Source organism: Oratosquilla oratoria, chromosome 8 (genome assembly GCF_046742065.1).
Source record: "Oratosquilla oratoria isolate Oo_2021 chromosome 8, ASM4674206v1, whole genome shotgun sequence".
NCBI lineage: Eukaryota > Metazoa > Arthropoda > Malacostraca > Stomatopoda > Squillidae > Oratosquilla > Oratosquilla oratoria.
In genome coordinates, this window is record NC_134784.1 from 69,534,523 (window position 1) to 69,554,522 (window position 20,000).

A 20,000-nucleotide genomic window follows, 5' to 3' on the forward strand; every position below is an offset into this window, starting at 1 on the left:
CCTTAATCCTTTGATGGAAGTTCACAATTTATTTATGCACTGTTTTAGAATATTGGTAAGCAAACGTAATACGATTCTTGGGAATTGAATTAACAAAAGAATTAATGGCATTGCTGTAAAATATTTGGTGCGAGCCGAAGTTGGAAATATTTTTATATACTTAATTAAACATACATACATACATACATACATACATACATACATACATACATACATACATACATACATACATACATACATACATACATACATACATACATACATACACACACACACACACACATACACACATATACACACACATACACACACATACACACACATACATACACACACACACACACACACACACATATATATATATATATATATATATATATATATATATGCACAAATTTCACAAGTCACACGTGAATTACAAATATGCAGAGTCCACTAGGAAAAGGGAAAACACACGGAGTCCGAGCGCTTTCGTGATATATTCACATTATCAAGGAGTACAGAAAAATGAGAACAAAAAAAATGGAGATACAAAGTATAAATAGGACAAGAGAGACATGTACCTCCTTATATATGTATATATATATATATATATATATATATATATATATATATATATATATATATTATATATATATATATATGTATATATATATATATATATATATATATATATACATGCAATATTACCACAGAAGAGGAGAAAATCTTAGACAATAAGTACATCCGCATATTGCATCTTCATATAAATTAAGGCAGATACACAGGATTTCATATACAAAAGTAAGGAAGGAACACGAGCGTAGGGGAACAGCATGAGGGGGAGGGGAGAGCGGTCAAGTTAAACACCCCCAGAAATCCGGTTTCTATCAATTTTCTATCAGTGGCGGATTAGAAACCTCCAAGAATCATCTTAATCCTTATCGATTAGCACAGAAACACATAGAATAGATTAATAATATATCTAATTTATTGTGTTTGGAATTTTGTTGAAATATTTTGACCAGAAAATATTTTTGAGAGGTTTAAAGTTATAGAAGTGCGTTTTGGGTTCCTCGCCTGCTATTGGTGGCCGACTAGAAACCTAATTCTTATCAATTAGCACAGAAACCCGTAGAATATACAAAAAATATATATCTAATTTATTGTGGGGGAATTTTTTTGAAATATTTTGACCAAAAAATATTTTTGAGAGGTTTAAAGTTATTCAAGTGCGTTTTGGGTTCCTCGCCTGCTATCGGTGAGGACTAAAAACCTCCAAGAAAACTCTTAATATTTATCAATTGGCACAGAATCCCATAGAATAAACAAACTATATATCTGATTTACTGTGGTGGAATTTTGTTGAAATATTTTGAATACAAAATATTTTTCAGAGGTTTAAATTATGCAAGTGCGTTTTAGGTTCCTCGCCTGTTATCAATGGCGGGCTGGAAACCTCCAAGAAACCTTTTAATCTTTATTGATTGGCACAGAAACTTGTGGAATAAACAAATAATATATCTTATTTATTGTGGTGGACTTTTGTTGAAGTATTTTGACCAGAAAATATTTTTGAGAAGTTGAAAGTTATGGAAGTGCGTTTCGAGTTCCTCGCCTGCTATCGGTGGACTAGAAATCTTCAAGAAACCTCTTAATTGGCACAGAAACCCGTAGAATAAACGAATAATATTTCTAGTTTTCTCTGGTGGAATTTTGTTGAAATATTCTGACCAGAAAATATTTTTGAGAGGTTTAAAGTTATTCAAGTGCGTTTTGGTACCACTTAATAAAATTTTCACAATGGACGCTTTCGTTTCGACATTTCTTTAAGCAAACGCCACATGACCATTGCGGGTCGTGCTTACGTTTGACACCTTTGGTTGATTTGGGTGCCTCTTGATGAACCAAGTGAAACGTTATATGCACCGATACCAAACCGAGAAAAAAAATACTATAATGAATAGGCCCCTATAAACGGTGGGAAATTATCAACTTGAATGCAGTGCTGGCAAACTATCGACTCGAAGTTGGATAATACACTACGAAATTGATAATAAGATTATACCTGATGCCTGTTAAGTCCGGTTTGGTGTCTTCTGGATCTGGAAGGTGGCGTGCCTCTTTTAGAGGATGGTGGCTCCTCCCACTTTGTACGGATTGCTCAGTGCACGGGCACCCCATGCTTCTCTATGCTTGTAATGTAGTACTGCCATTTCATCAAAGGTGTAGCTGGATAGATGGTGCAATAACTTGTCGGAGTCGTTACGTATTATCTTTTTGTATTGTGGCAGCATCGTCCTTTTCAAGTACTAGTACCATGATCACTTAAATTTACTGAGACAAATAGACAAATTTCCGTTATATTTCTGTGAAATACATTCTCGATTGTTGTTCACTATTTCATTTCACAAGGACAGCGTTGGCAGGAGTAGGGGAGGAGTAGCACTTTTCATTAAAAATACAATAAACTGTATTTTCAACAATTTGAATAAAAAGGAAGATAATATGGAATCTACGAGTATATGGATGGATATTATAGACAAGAATAAGAAACTTATTATTGACGTTCTATATAGACCTCCTAACCTCAGCATTAAGCAGATTAATCCCCTGATTCGTGAAATTCGCAGGGCGTCCCAGTACAAAACCGTTGTGATCATGGGAGATTTTAATTATAGAAACATTGACTGGGAAATTTTAGTAGGAGATCAGGAAGCGAATTTTTCTTTAGATGTTTTGGAGGATAACTTCCTAACACAAATGATTACCGACCTTATGAAGGGAGAGAATACTCACCTAAAGTAGTGATGACAAGTGGTAATGGACATGGAACTGTCTAGCGTAGGCCTCACGGTCTCCTGCAGTCTTCTTCATTCTTATGTTCTTATGCAATAAATATGATTATGCAATTTAAGGATCATGAAACAGTAATATAAAATTGGGATGGACAATTAATGATAAATGTTTGTAGAGAAAACTGATGCAGCGTTTGATAAAATATTAAACGTCTCCATTTGTATATTATAGGGTCGGGTAGTCCATCTTGTGTATGATGTATAACGTCGCATACATGAGTCTTATTCTAGTAAAAGAACCCAAAACGCACTTGCATAACTTTCAACTTCTCAAAAATATTTTCTGGTCAATATATTTCAACAAAATTGCATCACAGTAAATTAGATGTATTATTTGTTTATTCTACAGGTTTCTGTGCCAATTGATAAAGGTTAAGATTTTTTTTTTAGGTTTCTAGTCCCCCACCAATAATAAGCAGGGAACCTAAAACGCACTTGCATAAATTTAAGTCTCCCAAAAATATTTTTTGGTCAAAATATTCAACAAAATTCCACCACACTAAATTTTATGTATTATTTGTTTATTCTCTGGGTTACGGTGCCAATTGGTAAGGACTAAGAGGCTGCTTGGAGGATGCAATATTGGAGTCCCTATATCTTTGAGGGCACTCACTGTCTCCATTCAAGCACAAACCAGGATTAGTTGGCTTGGTGTATACTGTTGTGTGGGTGCTCCCGTCGGTTGTCTGATTGAGGCACACACCAGGAAAAAGAAAGACGCCGTCTGTCGTCTCCTCTGTGGTAAATCGAAGACCTGACACTTCCTGAAGGAAGCAGCCAAGGTGTTCACGTTCTTCGGAGTCGGTGGTCCTCACGAAGATGTCGTCCACGTACCAGCCGTACAACGGGGGGCATCCAGAACGATTGAAGACATCTTTCTCCACCGATCCCATGAAGAAATTGGCGAAGAGAACACCTAATGGAAAGCCCATAGCCACGCCATTAATTTGTTGGTAAAGTTTACCACGGGGGCAGTAGAAGGCGGCCTCTTGTGTACAAATCCTCAGAAGTTCACGGAGATGAATCTCTTCTATTTTCAGGAGAGGTACTGGAGAAGACCGGTACACATGACCACATATGTAATCGATGATGCGCTGAAGAGGAATGTTTGGGAAGAGGGACTCCACATTAAGGGACGCCATCACTCCTTCTGTGGGGTTCCTGTACACACAATCCAGGAATTCACGGGAAGGCTTAAAACAGTACTCTGTAGGGACAAAAGGTGTGGGGATGGCATTCATAGTTTTAGCCAGGTGATATGTAGGGATGGGGATTTGAGAAATGATAGGACGCAAAAGGTTGTCATCTTTGTGTGTTTTAACGTTACCGTATATGTATCCGGGGCGGAAGTCACCAGTGATCTTCTAAAGATGCAGGCCATCAACCCGTGCGTTGACAACATCAATTATCTTGTTGACCTTTCTGGTGATGGAGAGGGTGGGGTCTCGGGTGATCTGCTGAAACAATTTGCAATCACTACTCGATGAATTGAATAATAAAGTTATCCTTAGTATCTGAAACGAATTCTCTAACCTTTACCTCCTCAATAAACAGAAAACTTTACATTCTTGAACAACTGTTTGCCGTCACTTACCCCAACTGACAAGTGTACTTATCCTTTTTTCTTGGAGTTTATTAAGTCTTTTATACCTTTTCCCATTCCACAGAGTGTCATGCATAATAATCTAGAGATAACTCCAGTTAAAGGAAATGTGTCCTCTCTCACCCACTACTTTCCCGACGTGTTACCTCTTTCGTGCTATTTCTAATCCTATTCCACTTTTTACTTGGATGTTTTCCTCGTGCTAATAACACCTGTGTTCCGTTACAACTACTATCGGTGCTACTTTGCAAAACAAAACGAACGTGTGGGGTAAGATTGTAGCATCCTTGACCTTATCAACTCTATCCTCTCTCTTTCTGGCTCTGTTTATCTCTCAGAAATGTATGTGGTGAGACCTTCGATCGACTTTTGTAACCATTTGGTCATCATTTCTACTTAATTCCATGCAATCGTTTTATTTTCGTTTTTCTTTCGCTCTACCTTTCAATAAGTATTGCATCATTAACTCCCTCAGCTTAGAATTATACATTTCTCTTAATTAAATCGTCCATGTGTTAGATAAGTCGAGTTCTTTAATAATAATCCTACTCCAACATCTCCATCATATTCTCCAACTTGTTAGTTTATATTTTTACTCATTAAAATACAATGAAAACTTCAGCTGATAATTATTTCCCCTACTGTAACCCTCTGTGCCCTATTAATTACTATTGCTAATTATTATCATAGTACGACAATATTAATACGAAGTGTTCTCTATGTCAAGAAAAATGTGACTCTTGACGACAATTTCTTACGCCCTAGGTACCATTGATATTTTGATTGATTATTTCTGTTCTAGTAATATTAACTAGAACCGGTTTATTCCGCAGAACCGGAGGCAAAAGTGCAGCGAGCTCCGGAAATGCATGTGGGAACAGGGTCGTCTATTAACCTCACCTGCATCGTTTCGTATTCACCCGAGACGCCAGATTTTCTTCACTGGTATCACAAGGACCAAGTGAGTAGTAGACACATGTTCATTCTTCTCATCCCCACCTTTCATTATTTTCCTTTGTGTAACCTGTTACTTATGTTACAAGGATTATAACTTTTTTGGTATCTATATGTGGTTTTCAGGAAGAATATACTCGTAGCTTATGTGAATCTAGAGGTACGTGATAGAATAGCTTGTGGAAAGTAAAGACAGCTTTATTGTTAAAAAAAAAACATACAGTTCTTTTTCCTCACAAAAAGTGGTACGTGGGTTAGGGTGCTAGGGCTGAAGAAATATCCTTTCTTCTTGAATCAATACTGCATTTGCGTGGTTTTTCTTAAGTCTACGTAAGTAATTCGTATATTAAAACAATCGTAGTAGAAACAATTGAACGGATGTCACCGAATATCAATCAAGGAGATCGAAGTGATGTATCAGGTTGCACCTACAATCTCATACGCCGAAGCTCGCAGTGGCAGACAGGCACATATACCTTGGTAGTATGCTGTCGTGAGTTCCGAAATAGAGTGTACGAACAAAGAGGGATAAGTTTGCAGACAAAGTTGAAAATGTATCGAGCAGTTGTCCTCTTTTCCTTACTGTATGCCTGTGAAACCTGTGAAACTTCGACGGTGTAAAGTCGACATGAAAAACAACTGAACTCTTTCCACATGAGATGGGAAAAAGCTTCTCAATATAAGAAATGAAAGTTAGCTAGCGTCACTCCCATATTCAAAAGGGGTAACAAAAAAAGCCAATGAAATACAGGCCTATAAGCTTAATTTCAATCGTAGAAAAAAATTGCAGAAAGTATCATAAGAGATGCAGTTTGATAAATGATAGCCAGCATGAATTTAGACGGAAATGTTCTTGCGTGACTAGCCTACTCGAATTCTACAACACAGTCATCTCAAATTATGACAAAAGAAACAATATGGATTTAGTACATCAGGACTTATCAAAGATTTTTGATACCGTCCCGCACAAAAGACCACGAGCTAGATTAGCTTCACACGGAATTAGAGGTAACCTATCAAACTGGGCTACCAATTGGTTAAACGTTCATAAACAGAAATATGTTCTAAATAGCAAAACTTCTACAGTAGATGGGAAAATTTTACGAGTGGAGTCCCTCAGGGTTCCGTTCTTGGGCAACTTCTATTCATAGTATTTATATATGATATAGACCAAGGACTGAAATCTATTGTCTCCAAATTTGCTGATGATACAAAATTGTGCGGAATGATAAATTATCATTTAGACCTATTAGATATTCAAGAGGATTTAGGTAAACTACAGTAATGGTCTGAAAAATGCCAAATGAAATTTAAGACAAGTAACGGTAAAGTTATGCACGAGGGTAAAATAGCAGTAAGGACGATCACAAGTTATCTGGAAATTCATTAACAAAAGTGGATAATGAAAAGGATCTCGGCCTAATTAGAAATTATCTCAAATCATCTAAGCAGTGTATTTTCACCTCAGGGAAAATAAATATAATTCTAGGAATAATCACGTGACCCTCTGATTTTAAAAGTCCATCTGTCGTTAATAAGCTATATAAATCATTAGTTTGTTCGCATTTGGAATATGCTGTATCCCTATGGTCACCGAATCTCATTAAAGAAATTGATCGTTTGGAAAAAGTACAACGGCGAGCCGCAAAAATGATTCCAAATATAAGAAACAAAACATAATGGAATCGCCTAAAACATAATCTAACCCCCCCCCAAAAAAAATAATAATAAAAAAGACTCAGGGGTGATTTGATACAGATCTTTAAGATTTTAAAAGGAATTGACATCAAAAGTGACGCAATTTTCACACTATGAGAATAAGAGAAGAAATAATTATCTCAAACTCTCAGGAAGAATGTTTAATTTATAACTGGGTAGAAACAACATTTCCAGCTGTGTAACAAATGATTGAAATAAAAATTCTGGAGAAGCAATGCGATGTAATATAATTTGGAGTCTTAAGATTCTTTTAGATAAACACCTGCAATGCCTGCCATTTATCTTATTTTATTTCATTTATTAATTCATTTTAAATTATTCATTATTGTTGGTCTGCTTATTATCTATCTGATAATATCTATTTTTTCTTTTTATTATTTATCATAGTCTATTTATCTTTTTTACTTACTAGTTTATCTACTTATTTATTCATTCATTAATCATCCTTTTTGTTTTTCTTCTTCTTTCGCATCCAACCTAGTTATGGACCAAAAGGCCTCTTGTCGGCATGTTCTTCTTTTGTAATCCTTTCTAATCCCTTGTAAGTGGCAAGATAAGATTCCTAACACTGATGTGGTACAGTAGACACAAAAAGTAAGCATTTACCTCATGTCGACGCACTCACAACTCAGGTATGTTGGACACGTGTATCGCATGCCGGGTGAGAGCTTCCTAAGAAGAATCATATACTCTTAGTTGAAACCAAGAAAGTGATCCCATGATGGCTAATACATGCGCTTCAAGGACACGATAAAATCCTGCCTAAGACGTTGCAACCTCATTTACCCCATGTCGACGCACTCACAACTCAGGTATGTTGGACACGTGTATCGCATGCCGGATGAGAGTTTCCTGAGGAGAATCATATACTCTTAGTTGAAAGCAAGAAAGTGATCCCATGATGATACATGCGCTTCAAGGACACGTTAAAATCCTGCGTAAGACGCTGCAACCTTAGCATTGAGTCCTGGAAGGTAACAACACAAGGCCGCCCTACCTGGTGCGCCTCAGTGGCAACTGAGGTCTCAGGTTACGGAATTAGGTGTGTGGACAAGGAACAAGAAACGCCAGCTGAGAAAAAACAGAGCTACAACATCCTCTCATCCTGGTTCTTTCCAGGTAGGTTCCTGCCCGCAGTACATAGATATCATTACATTATGATCGGAAGTAGTGTTAGTCTTCGCCTGCGAAGGACAAACAACAATATAACAAATTGACATAAATAAAGACACAAATTAAAATTCTTAAATAATCCGTCATGAAATTGGTTTAACAGATTTGATATATTGACCACAATAACAACTTGTCATACTGAAAGACGTCCGATGTCACTCAAGTGTCAATTAAATGCATAAAATGCAAATCTGTTTTTATGTAAGCCAGGCAAAGGCGAGGTAGAGAATGAGGCCGTTGTTAATAAATGTGTGATGATACAAGAAAGTGTAACTCGAGTTTGGTTTACCATTATCGCAATCGATTCTGGCGAGAAATAATTTAAATATACAACATTTATCGACTGCAAAAATGAAAGTTTACTCTGGTCATTGATTTACCGGAACAGAACTTGAGAAAGGGAAAGGGGTTGATTGACATACTGCACTATCTTTAGTGCATCTCCATCACGCACGTAATAGAGAGAGAGACAGAGAGAGAGAGAGAGAGAGAGAGAGTAAAATGCGCATTTCGAACAGAGATTGAATTTTTCTTCAGCATTTGTGATTTTCAGTTTTTGCTTCCGTAATAGTTTTGGTAAACACGCTGCCAGACATATATCACTCTTTTGATATTTTTTTCACCCCCATGACCTAATAAATATGTTTTGTGCACCGTTGTGGCAACGTAGTTACATGATGCCTCGTAACTACAAGGATTCGTGTCCTTTCCCAATGCCCAGATTGCCGTTTGTCCTGGGTTTTCAAGAATATATAAGAGATAAAATATTTTACCACAAGTAAATATTGTTTTACACTAACCATCTTTATCTAGATTGGGAAGGTCACTAGCTGCGGCCCTAATTCTCTTTTCACCATACGGCTAATCACACTCGTGGGAGGGGGTAAGGACCGGAACGAATCCCTTTCACGCTTCTCACCATTGTAATCATATGAGAAATTCGCTAGTGGACAGCGACATCAATCAGATAATTTCTATGTCCGTCGTGCAGAGGATTCGAACCTGCTGCTCAGGCGCCAAGAGACCCCATAATGTCGCTGTTTACTAGCGAATTTTAGGATGATTATTTTCCTGTAGCCTATTGAGCTATATCTCTTGCTGGCTTTCTGAATACTCACTGTAATTTATTCTACTTCTTTGTTTATGAATAGCGTGTGAAGGACGCACCATTCGCCGTATACTTTTTGCCTCGCCACTGAATTAACAAGGAAGACGCTGGATACAATTCCTCCACATCTCACATTATTTTGTCGATAAGTATATCCAGACATAAAATCAATAACAATGACAGAAATCCCATGGATCCACAAATGATCCAAGAACACTCCACGATGTACTAAGTCAAACTCCTTGAAATCAATGTAGGCTGCACACCTTTACGTTTGAGGCCTCTGAAACTATAGCAAGTTTCGGAAACGCATTAACGAGCACCACGCCCGGCAAATTGAGCAATGTAATACCGTGGTAGATATTTGTAGTCTTGCCGATCCCCTTACCACTTTCGAATAGAGTCGGCCAGGACCTTTTTCCAGTCTGGTGGAATGGTACCGAATTGCCGAACAGCAGATAGCACTATAAGCAACCAATGGATCATAGCCCCTTTTCTGGTTTTCGTCAAATCCACGCTGACGCTACAGATGCCTTCCATATTTATATACTTCAACATACTCGCAGCTGGTTTGACATTCATCAAACTGGGTAGCCTTAATGTACAGTACAAGTGGAAAGGTAGCCGCCACCTGAACACAAACCAGCAAAAGTTAGCCGCTACCTGAACAAAAACCAACATGATTTAGCCACTAGAAAAGCCGTCATGAGTAACTACTCAAAGACTGCAAGTGACTATCAAGAGAGAAATACTGGAGAAAATAGATAGTTTTAGATAATTGGGTGCGGATGTGGCGGAAAAGGGAGGAGTGGAGGTGGAGGTGGAGGTAGAATGTAGATTGAGAGAAGCGAGTAAATGCCTTGGTGGATTAAAATGTATAATGAGAAATAGTCATTTGGGAATGGATTCCAAGATGAGATTGTATGAAGGAGTGATATTGCCGACAGCACTGTACGAGGCAGAAACATGGAACATAAGAGAGGAAGAGAGAAGAAGTTTCAATGTGCTTGAGATGAGGTGCCTGAGAAGTACGATAGGGGTTACTAGGCTGGATAGAGTGAGAAATTAGGAGGTGAGGAGGAGAACGGGGGCGGGAAGGGAGTTGGGAGATAAGGGTTATGAAAGGTTATTAGGATGGTTTGGACACATGGAAAGAATGAGTGAAGAAAGACTAGTAAAAGAGATGTGGAAGGCAGAAGCGGAAGGAGTGAGTGGGAGTGGATGGGGGATGCGAGGTGAGGGAGAATTTGTGAGAAATATATTGACGCAGCCAGAAGGAATTTCTCCCCGTCTTCTCCTTTTCTGAATGAGGGGATGGAGAGGAGCGTTTGCCGATTTAAAGAAGTGGCCTTATTGTGGATGTGCTGTGTCTTGCGACACTGCTTCTGAGCCAGGGCAGTGGGCAAGATGCAGGAATAACCCGCCATCCAGTAGGTCCCAAGATAATAGGGAGGGAAGAACGTAGAGGGAAACGTTTTTGGTATATGTATATATATATATATATATATATATATATATATATATTATATATATATATATATGTATATATTATATATGTATATGTATATATATGTATATATATATATATATATATGTGTGTGTATATACATATATATTTATACATATTATTATTAAAAGAGTTGCTGAATAAAGCAGATCTAAAATATTATATGTATATGTATGTATATATATATATATATATATATATACATATATATGTATATATATATACATGTATGTATATATATACATATTATATTATTATTAAAAGAGTTGTTGAATAAAGCAGATCTAATATATATATATATATATATATATATATATATATATATATATGTATATATATATATATATATATTATCATTATTATTAAAATAATTGCTGAATAAAGCAGATCTAAAATATTGTATAACTTTATCATGCTTTCGTTTTCAATGTACAATATATTTGCTTCCAAAACTTTTGTTCTATGTCAATAGACTCAAAATCTATATCATTAATTAATTCACAATAGCATTGAAAAAATGCTTGAAAATTGGGTGTGCAGGACAAAAGTCATAAATGTTCTTTTTGTTCTTCTTTGATATTGAAAAAATCTTATTATTAGTAATTTTTCAATTATATTTCATAATCTCTCCATTATATGTAATTATAAGAACACAATGGGCGGAAAATCTATACAAAGATCACAGTGTAACAATAAATGGAATGAACAAATTACATTAATGAGTGAGATGATTTTAAAATCAAAATATTGGATTTGAATGGGCGGAAAATCTATACAAAGATTATAGTGTAACAATAAATGGAATGAAAAAATTACATTAATGAGTGATATGATTTTAAAATCAAAATATAGGATGTGAATGGAAGCGCTCGCACGCACAGACAGACACACACACAAACACACACATACATACACACACACACACACACACACACACACACAAATGCACACACACACGGACACACACACACACACACACGAAAATAAACATGCACACACACACACACACTTACGGTCATGTACCGTTATATACATTTTAGAACTCTGGTTTTAATGTCGCATAACAATTCACAATGCCATACCTTCTTAACTATTTTTTTTATTATAGCCGTGAGGACAAAGTGCGTCATATATAATAAAGGTTCGAATTGTTCATAAGGAAAATGTTCGTCCCTGTGTTGCCTCATGGATGCTTATCCTCCGTCCAGAAAGTTCCAGAACTTAACTCCGGCCTATCCTAGATGATCTAGACTATGTAGATTCTGATTGAACAATGCCTTAAATGGATTCAATTCTATTTATATGTACAATTACATCCCAGGAAAATGTATTTATTAGTTTCTACTTGTCAGATTTTTTCATTTTGTGAGATGAAGTCTATACCTTAAAATACGTAGAATTTTTTTTTTCAGGTGTTGTCAAGCCATTTTGAAAGAAAGGGAAGTGGTAGAGCGTCATATTACTTTTACCATTCCAGGAGCTACACAACTCTGAAAGAGTCATTTGAGAAAGAAAATCAGATGAGAGAAAAAAAAAATTAGAAGTGGAGAGCCATACATTATACACATGAAGAATCACGAAAAAGAATATAAGAGAAATGAAGAAAAGAAAATTTAAGAAAAAGAAAAGGAAAGGAACCACGTAAAGAAGAGAGCACTGTATGAATTGTTTATTGCAGGAGGACACATGTACCTGGAAAAATAGAAACAAGGGAGAAAAGAAGGGAAAAAATGTTCCAGAAACTGGTTTCGCCAGATAGGAATAAAAAACGAAACGGAGAACAGAATATATTCATTTAAGATAAAATAAATAAAAAGAAACGAGGGGAAGAGAAAGGAGCGTTGGGAAGACAAAAAAAAATGAAAATAAAAAATAAATAGTAGTTGATATATAGATATTGCTGACAAAAATAAAGTATTTTTAAAGGAAGGACTATACGGGAACAAATATGGCAGGGAGATTTTTGTTGGCCATGAAATACACTCACATTATACATGAAGTTCTGTAAAATGGGTTAATGCCAATTTTGATTTCAGTATTACTGTGTTACACTGTTACTGATTACACTATATATTCTATATTGAAAGGTAAAAAAATATTACTAAACAAAGCGAAATATATAATAATTTGCATTATTTTCATGCGTCATGTTGATTATTTAGCCCTTTTGCGGAGTTGAAGTTTTCATCAGCTGCATTCGTCTGGAGGATGTAGTATTCAAATACTGACTCCTACATTCTTTATTGGATTAATGTACTCGTTCTTAACAGGGTATTGGAGTCTTGTAAAGGAAATTCTATACCAAATATTTAATATTGTATCCCAATCTCTGCTGGTAGTGATTTAATTTTATGAAAATATTTCTAAAGATTTGCCTATGTCATATATTTGATCATGTAATATGGAATATTTGATTCTTAAGAGTATTCTCTAAAGTATTATTTTTTAAAGTGGTCTAAATGGATATGTTAAGCCAGAGTTGAGTACATTAGGTGAGTCGAACGTATCCTTGAAACGTACGAACAAATATGACATGAAACATATACAATCTGTAATTAGAGTGTAACCACTTTGAAAATTTAATGTGTCAAAAATTAACGGAATATATTTTAGTACTTACCAAAGTCAATAATGTCTAAATGGATTACACAAAAACTCCTTTCTCTTTTTATTTGTTGCAATTTGAAATTACTGATTCTATACCCAAAAGGTCGTCTGCTACAGCAATTCTCGTAAAACCTACCCGTGGCGTAATCTGCTTCACAGTGACGTCATAGATTATGTTCATTCTTTATGTATCGTCAATATGTTTGATGAATAGGGATCGTGTCCAGTGCCGCAGGCTATTTAATATCAATTATAGGAATTATACAAATGAAGAAAGAACTGAGGAAAATACACTATTGGGAAGAAAAGAATAGGAGAAAAGAAGAGGAGAATAGTAATATATCAAGTACATATAGGACTCAAAGTGAAACGCAAGAAAAGAAAGCTTATGATGATGGTTCATTGCCAATGATATTATTTACGCACAGAACTTACACGGAGAGCTAAATGATGGGGCTAGATTCTCTTACAATAATACTAAATGGCCTTTTTCAAGTATTATGCAAAACAAACTGTATGATATATTGGTTCTGGAAATTTTGCTTTGGTTTATCAGATAAAGAAGCTCACAGAAATAAAACCAAAATATATAGTAAACGAATGATAAAGAAATGGCACAGAATAAGCACAACAAGAGAGAAAAATAACGAGACAGAAAATAGGGTGAGCAGTATAGGTGTGGTTTCCTTTCACCACTCTGTTTTCGTCTCTATGGGCCGTCTTTATTGCGTGCTTTTACTTCCAACTTTCCTTCCACCACTATCTTTGTTAGGATGATAATCACTCACAATTTTAGCCAGAAGTCCCTGTGCTTCTGATCATCCGACTTAGGTTCAACTTAGTATATGTATAGGGGAGGGAGAAATATACGGAACTTAATTTTTCTTTATTTTCTTCCCGAATATTATTACACTTGGTTCTCTAAGTTACACCAAGTGATTCCCGTCGGGAATCTTCAATACAGGTACTAGGTGAGTTCTGCAATGACGTTATGATCTCTTTAGTCCAATAATCTTTAATGTTATATTCAAGAATCTCCCCTAAAGGCGTGATCTTACAATCGTGAACCAATTGAATTTTCTTCTCCACCCTTTCTCTAATCAGAACAGCTGTTACAAATCTCGCACGCAATACTGCTTATTCAAACAATCTGAAATTCAATGCACACTGACTTAGTTTACGTATTGTTACATCATCATATACAGCAATGAAATCGGGTTCCCGGCGACTGATATGTAAACACTAAACAGATAATTAACTTTTGTAAATTCCTTTGCCTACGAACTGTTGTTTACCAAACACCCAACTCATGAAAATTAAATCCTCGCCAACTAATCCTCTATCTACCTCATTTGTCTACCTATATCTACGATCCTCATTTACAAGAATCATACAGGGCTCGGCAGCTACCACTTGGTCGTCTTGACCAACCATTTTCTACTACCATCTTACTGGGCGTTGCACATACAACAATATTCTGGAACCACGCACTTGAAAAATATCCTATACAAGGAGCTAACTATTTAACAAATTCTGCATAAACTGGCTAAACAAGGTTGAATGCATTATTCTTCAATGGATGTCGTCACCAACTTAATTGCAACCCAATCATAGTTTACACATAGCAAAGAAATATGCAACCCCTCTAAAATGCACAAATGTCTGTAAAACCAAATTTATACTAATCCTTAAAAGATAAAAAGCAAAACAATTATAACAGAGACGTCATAATTTACCAATAACAAAATCAGGAAAAAGTGTAAAATAGAATTCACTGTCGTCCTTCTCCTGAATGTGAAATCTGAACAGAACAGCAACAATTAAAATAAGACATTATTAGAAAATTTGGTTGTATTAGATCTCATTGGAGGATTTCTCACATTTTCAAAGATGGTGAGTTGTGTATCAGTATTAAAGATGTTAGTATAGTAGTGTCTGTATAATTTTACATTTGTTTCACACTTATTTCACTTTTTGTCTAGGACACATACTAGTGAAGCTACATAAGAATTTTTAACACTTCACATAAGGAAATATCATTCAATACTAATTGGAGTTCTTCTTACATTTTTGCAAGGTTCCAAGCGTATCTGACACACCAAAAGTTCTAGTAGTTCAGGTCTCCCATCTCAGGCATGCACCATACATATCAACTATATTAACCTTATTTGTAAAAAGTGTTTGGGTTAATACTCAACTCACACATGACATTATAAACATACTCACTATACACCTCTGGACTCATGTTTCTTTTACTACACTAATGTATTGTGTATCTTTTCCCTCGGTGGCACATTTATCATCATCATCAAGTTCTGTCATAGTCGTTTTCAAATCATGTCTAATTGACATTTCCCTAGTTTCTAATTGTAAGATCTTGCATTTGTTTCCACCTGCAAAATCAATTATCCTATAAGGGCCTGAACACCTTGGTGAAAGTTTATTTGGGTTGTATGTAATTTGATCATGACCGAATCTCCTATTTGTAATCCTATTTGATGTTCTATTTTGTGTTGTTGCTTTTTCATCTCTTTTGTATACTCTTTCATGTGTTCCCTAACTCTGTGATGTATAGCTTAAAATGTATGTATCCTATTTGAAATGTAATCGTCTATATTATACTTAATTTTTCTTTGTTTTCATTCCGAATATTACTTCACTTGGTTCTCTAAGTTAAACCAAGGGACTCCCGTCGGGAATCCTCAATTTGGGTACTAGGCGAGTTCAGCAATGACGTTATGATTTTTTTGTCCAATGATCAATGTTATATTAAGAACCTCCCTTGAGGGCGTCATCTTACAATCGAGAACCAATTTAATTTTCTCCTCCTCCACCCTTTCTCCAATCAGAACAGCTGTTACAAACCTCGCTTGCAATACTGCTTACTCAAGCAATACCATCAGAGAAGGCTTAAATATGAGCATGTTTAATAGGAACGTAATTTTATTTAAAATATTCTTAACGATGGGAAGAAAAAAAATACTGAATCCAATTTTGTTCCATGCTAAAAAACATGGGCTATCATTACGAACCACTATATTGGGAAATATTTCTATGAAATTCTGATTACATACCTAAGAAATTTAAATTCTTGCACTAATTGTCGTGAATGACATTTCATTATTAGTCAAATTAATTAACCAAATGGAATAGCACAAAGATAGACAGGCAGATAGACACACACACACACACACACACACACACACACACACACACACACACACACACACACACACACACACAAACACACACACACACACACACACACACACACACACACACACACACACACACACACACACACACACACACACACATACACACACACACACACACACACACACACACACACACACACGTACACACACACAAACACACACACATACACACACACAAACACACACACAAACACACACATACACACACACACACACACACACACACACACACACACACACAAACACATCGAAAGCACGCACACATACACACATAAACGCACACACACACACATACAAGCACACAAACGTACACACACAGACAAACACAAACACATACACACACACGTACACATACACACACACGCACACACCCCACATACACACAAACACACACACAAACACACACACAAACACACACACACACACACACACACACACGCACACACACACACACACACACACACACACACACACACACACACACATGTTGCAGAATAATTGAAAGCAAGAGTCAATCCCTTAGATGTCCAACGTGCACACGCGCGCACGCACACATATGGAGTGAAGAGAACTCTAACGTCTTCAACTAACTCTCAAGGGATCCACTGTTGTGCTGGGACCTGTCTCGTATTTCCTTTCCATGGGACGTGTCATTGTCTCCAGTGACCACAGGAGTCAGGCCTTTCAAGGAAAATGGAGCTCTCCATCCAACTCTACCAACTTTTCTCGATCACCATATGGCAACATTTGTAAATAATATGTATAAATTAGAATTTTGGCAACCTCCCGAGTTTTCCTCGGAGGTTCCTTTTCTTTGTAAGACAGAAGACTGAAACATAAAGGTTAAGACAACCTCTCCGAGTTTATCTCACCAGATCAGATAAATGTACACCATTCAACAACAAATCTACACACATATAGAGAGAGAGATAGAGAGAGAGAGAGATATAGATATAGATATAGAGAGAGAGAGAGAGAGAGAGAGAGAGAGAGAGAGAGAGAGAGAGAGGAGGAGGGAGAGAGAGAGAGAGAGAGAGAGAGAGAGAGGAGAGAGAGAGAGAGAGAGAGAGAGAGAGAGAGAGAGAGAGAGAGAAAGCAATTCATGAAATGCAAGCCTCTACGACGACCTATAAAGACAGTAGCCGCGAGTTGAGTGCATGCAACCAGCACAGTAATGGCTTATGTTAAATCGTTTGGTTGAATGGCACCCTTATATGTTTTAATTCTATCAGCGTCAGATTTTTTTTTTTCGAATTTGGTAAGTCCAATTTATTGAATCAACATTTTTTAACTACTGTGATTTGTTTTGTATATATCTTTAACCAATTACTGATGAAGAATGGTTGAACATTAGCTCGAACGCGTTGCTTGTTGATCCAGCCGACCCTCAGGATTAGAGCTGGCTCTCTGTGTGTTATAAAGTTACCCTTCACAACAAAGTTATGTCGTAGCACATTTGTAAAATAATACTGATGACCCACTTTCGGAGAAGAATAAGCGAAGATATAGAGATCTGTATATTTCGATCACTTACTGTGATCCTCTTCAGCAGATATGAAGAGGATCACAGTAAGTGATCGAAATATACAGATCTCTATATCTTCGCTTATTCTTCCCCGAAAGTGGGTCACCAGTATTAAAGTTACTCTTGTTAATGATCACTGTTGCGTTTCCCAGGGATGAAAGAAATGCGTAAAATGTACAGTCGTACAAAGTTGTGAAAGTGCTAATCAAAATAGGTTTTGACCTTTCTGTATGCATTCCTTTTCCTTCGGCTGAATAAAATTGTCATGCGACAGCCAGAACTAATGTATAAGTTGAATGAAGCTTGTCACGTTGTACTGATTTCCCACCTTGGTGAGGAATGTCAGAGGAAAATCTTGAGGCCAAAGATTTTTTTTTTCCAGAAACTATCGTGGCCGTACTTTAACCTGACATGCCTACTGAATATATCCACCGACGTCTTTAGTGTATCGGTATCATGTACTTATAGTAGCACTATGTTGGACTGGTTTGGGATAATCATCAGACAAGCCACAGGGTGCAATCATACATAGTGTTGCGTATGAAGCCTTACTATCGTGGCCGTACTTTAACCTGACATGCCTACTGAATATATCCACCGACGACTTTAGTGTATCGGTAGCATGTACTTAGAGTAGCACTATGTTAGACTGGTTTGGGATAATCATCAGACAAGCCACAGGGTGCAATCGTACATAGTGTTGCGTATGAAGCCGTACTATCGTGGCCGTACTTTAACCTGACATGCCTACTGAATATATCCACCGACGTCTTTAGTGTATCGGTATCATGTACTTATAGTAGCACTATGTTGGACTGGTTTGGGATAATCATCAGACAAGCCACAGGGTGCAATCATACATAGTGTTGCGTATGAAGCCTTACTGCCGGAGAGAATTTTTGTGTCACACGCGGGTTTTTAATGCAGGCCATTCGTGCGAAAAATGAAAGCGCTCCTCCTAAACTATGCGGTCCCGGCTCCACTCATGAATAAGTTGTCGTTACCAGTGGAAGGTTTGCCTCTACATGGTGACCGGACTGGAAAAAAAAGTTCAATTAGAATTATGCCTTAATATGGGTATATAAAAAAAAATGTAAAAACCATTACACTAAAACCCCAGCAAAGGAAAGGTTTTGTTCTCGTAATAACAGTAGCGTCATGAAAGTGATAAATGCTTTTCCTGATATAGACGGAGTCATTCAAAAAAGGATAAAGAAAAATGTAAAATGTATGTAAATCTTGAGATAGTGATGTTTTAGGAAATATTCAATATCGTATGCTAAAACGTTCCTCGGATGAGCGAATAAAAAACAATTGCAGTCACCACCATTGCCAATTGAATGTCGAAGTTTAAAATGATGTGTGTATTTGGTTGTCGACCCGCGTAATCGATACTTTCGTAATGATGAGACTTCATTAATAAAGGAAAACCTCTTACTTAAATACAACTATTTCATAAAATGATTTCTACAACTTACAGAAATCTTTCGTTGCGTCATTATCTTATAAGGAGGATAACGTCGTAGGATATAGACATATAACTTTAAAGAAAGCTCCTCGCCTATCATACCAGAGCAAAAAGAGAGAATATTCCTGATATATGCTATACACATACAATGTCTTGGAACAAAAAGCTGTATATACTATGAGGAAAAGCTTTTACTTAGTTAAAGGCACCCTTTCCACGAACAGCATCTGGAAACAGAAATGAATCAGTAAAGTACTTCTGGTTGATAAGGGAATTATGGT

The 20,000-nt window shown here is 36.5% G+C and overlaps 1 protein-coding gene across 2 annotated transcripts in view; it reads left to right on the top strand.

Moving 5' to 3' along the window:
* LOC143027501 (zwei Ig domain protein zig-8-like) overlaps nucleotides 1-20,000 on the top strand; it is a 451,994-nt gene that overhangs the window by 336,126 nt on the left and 95,868 nt on the right. For both annotated transcript variants that reach the window (XM_076188789.1, XM_076188790.1), the window contains exon 4: nucleotides 5,274-5,401. In XM_076188789.1, the coding sequence (XP_076044904.1) occupies nucleotides 5,274-5,401 (128 nt within the window). The remainder of the gene's footprint in view (nucleotides 1-5,273; nucleotides 5,402-20,000) is intronic.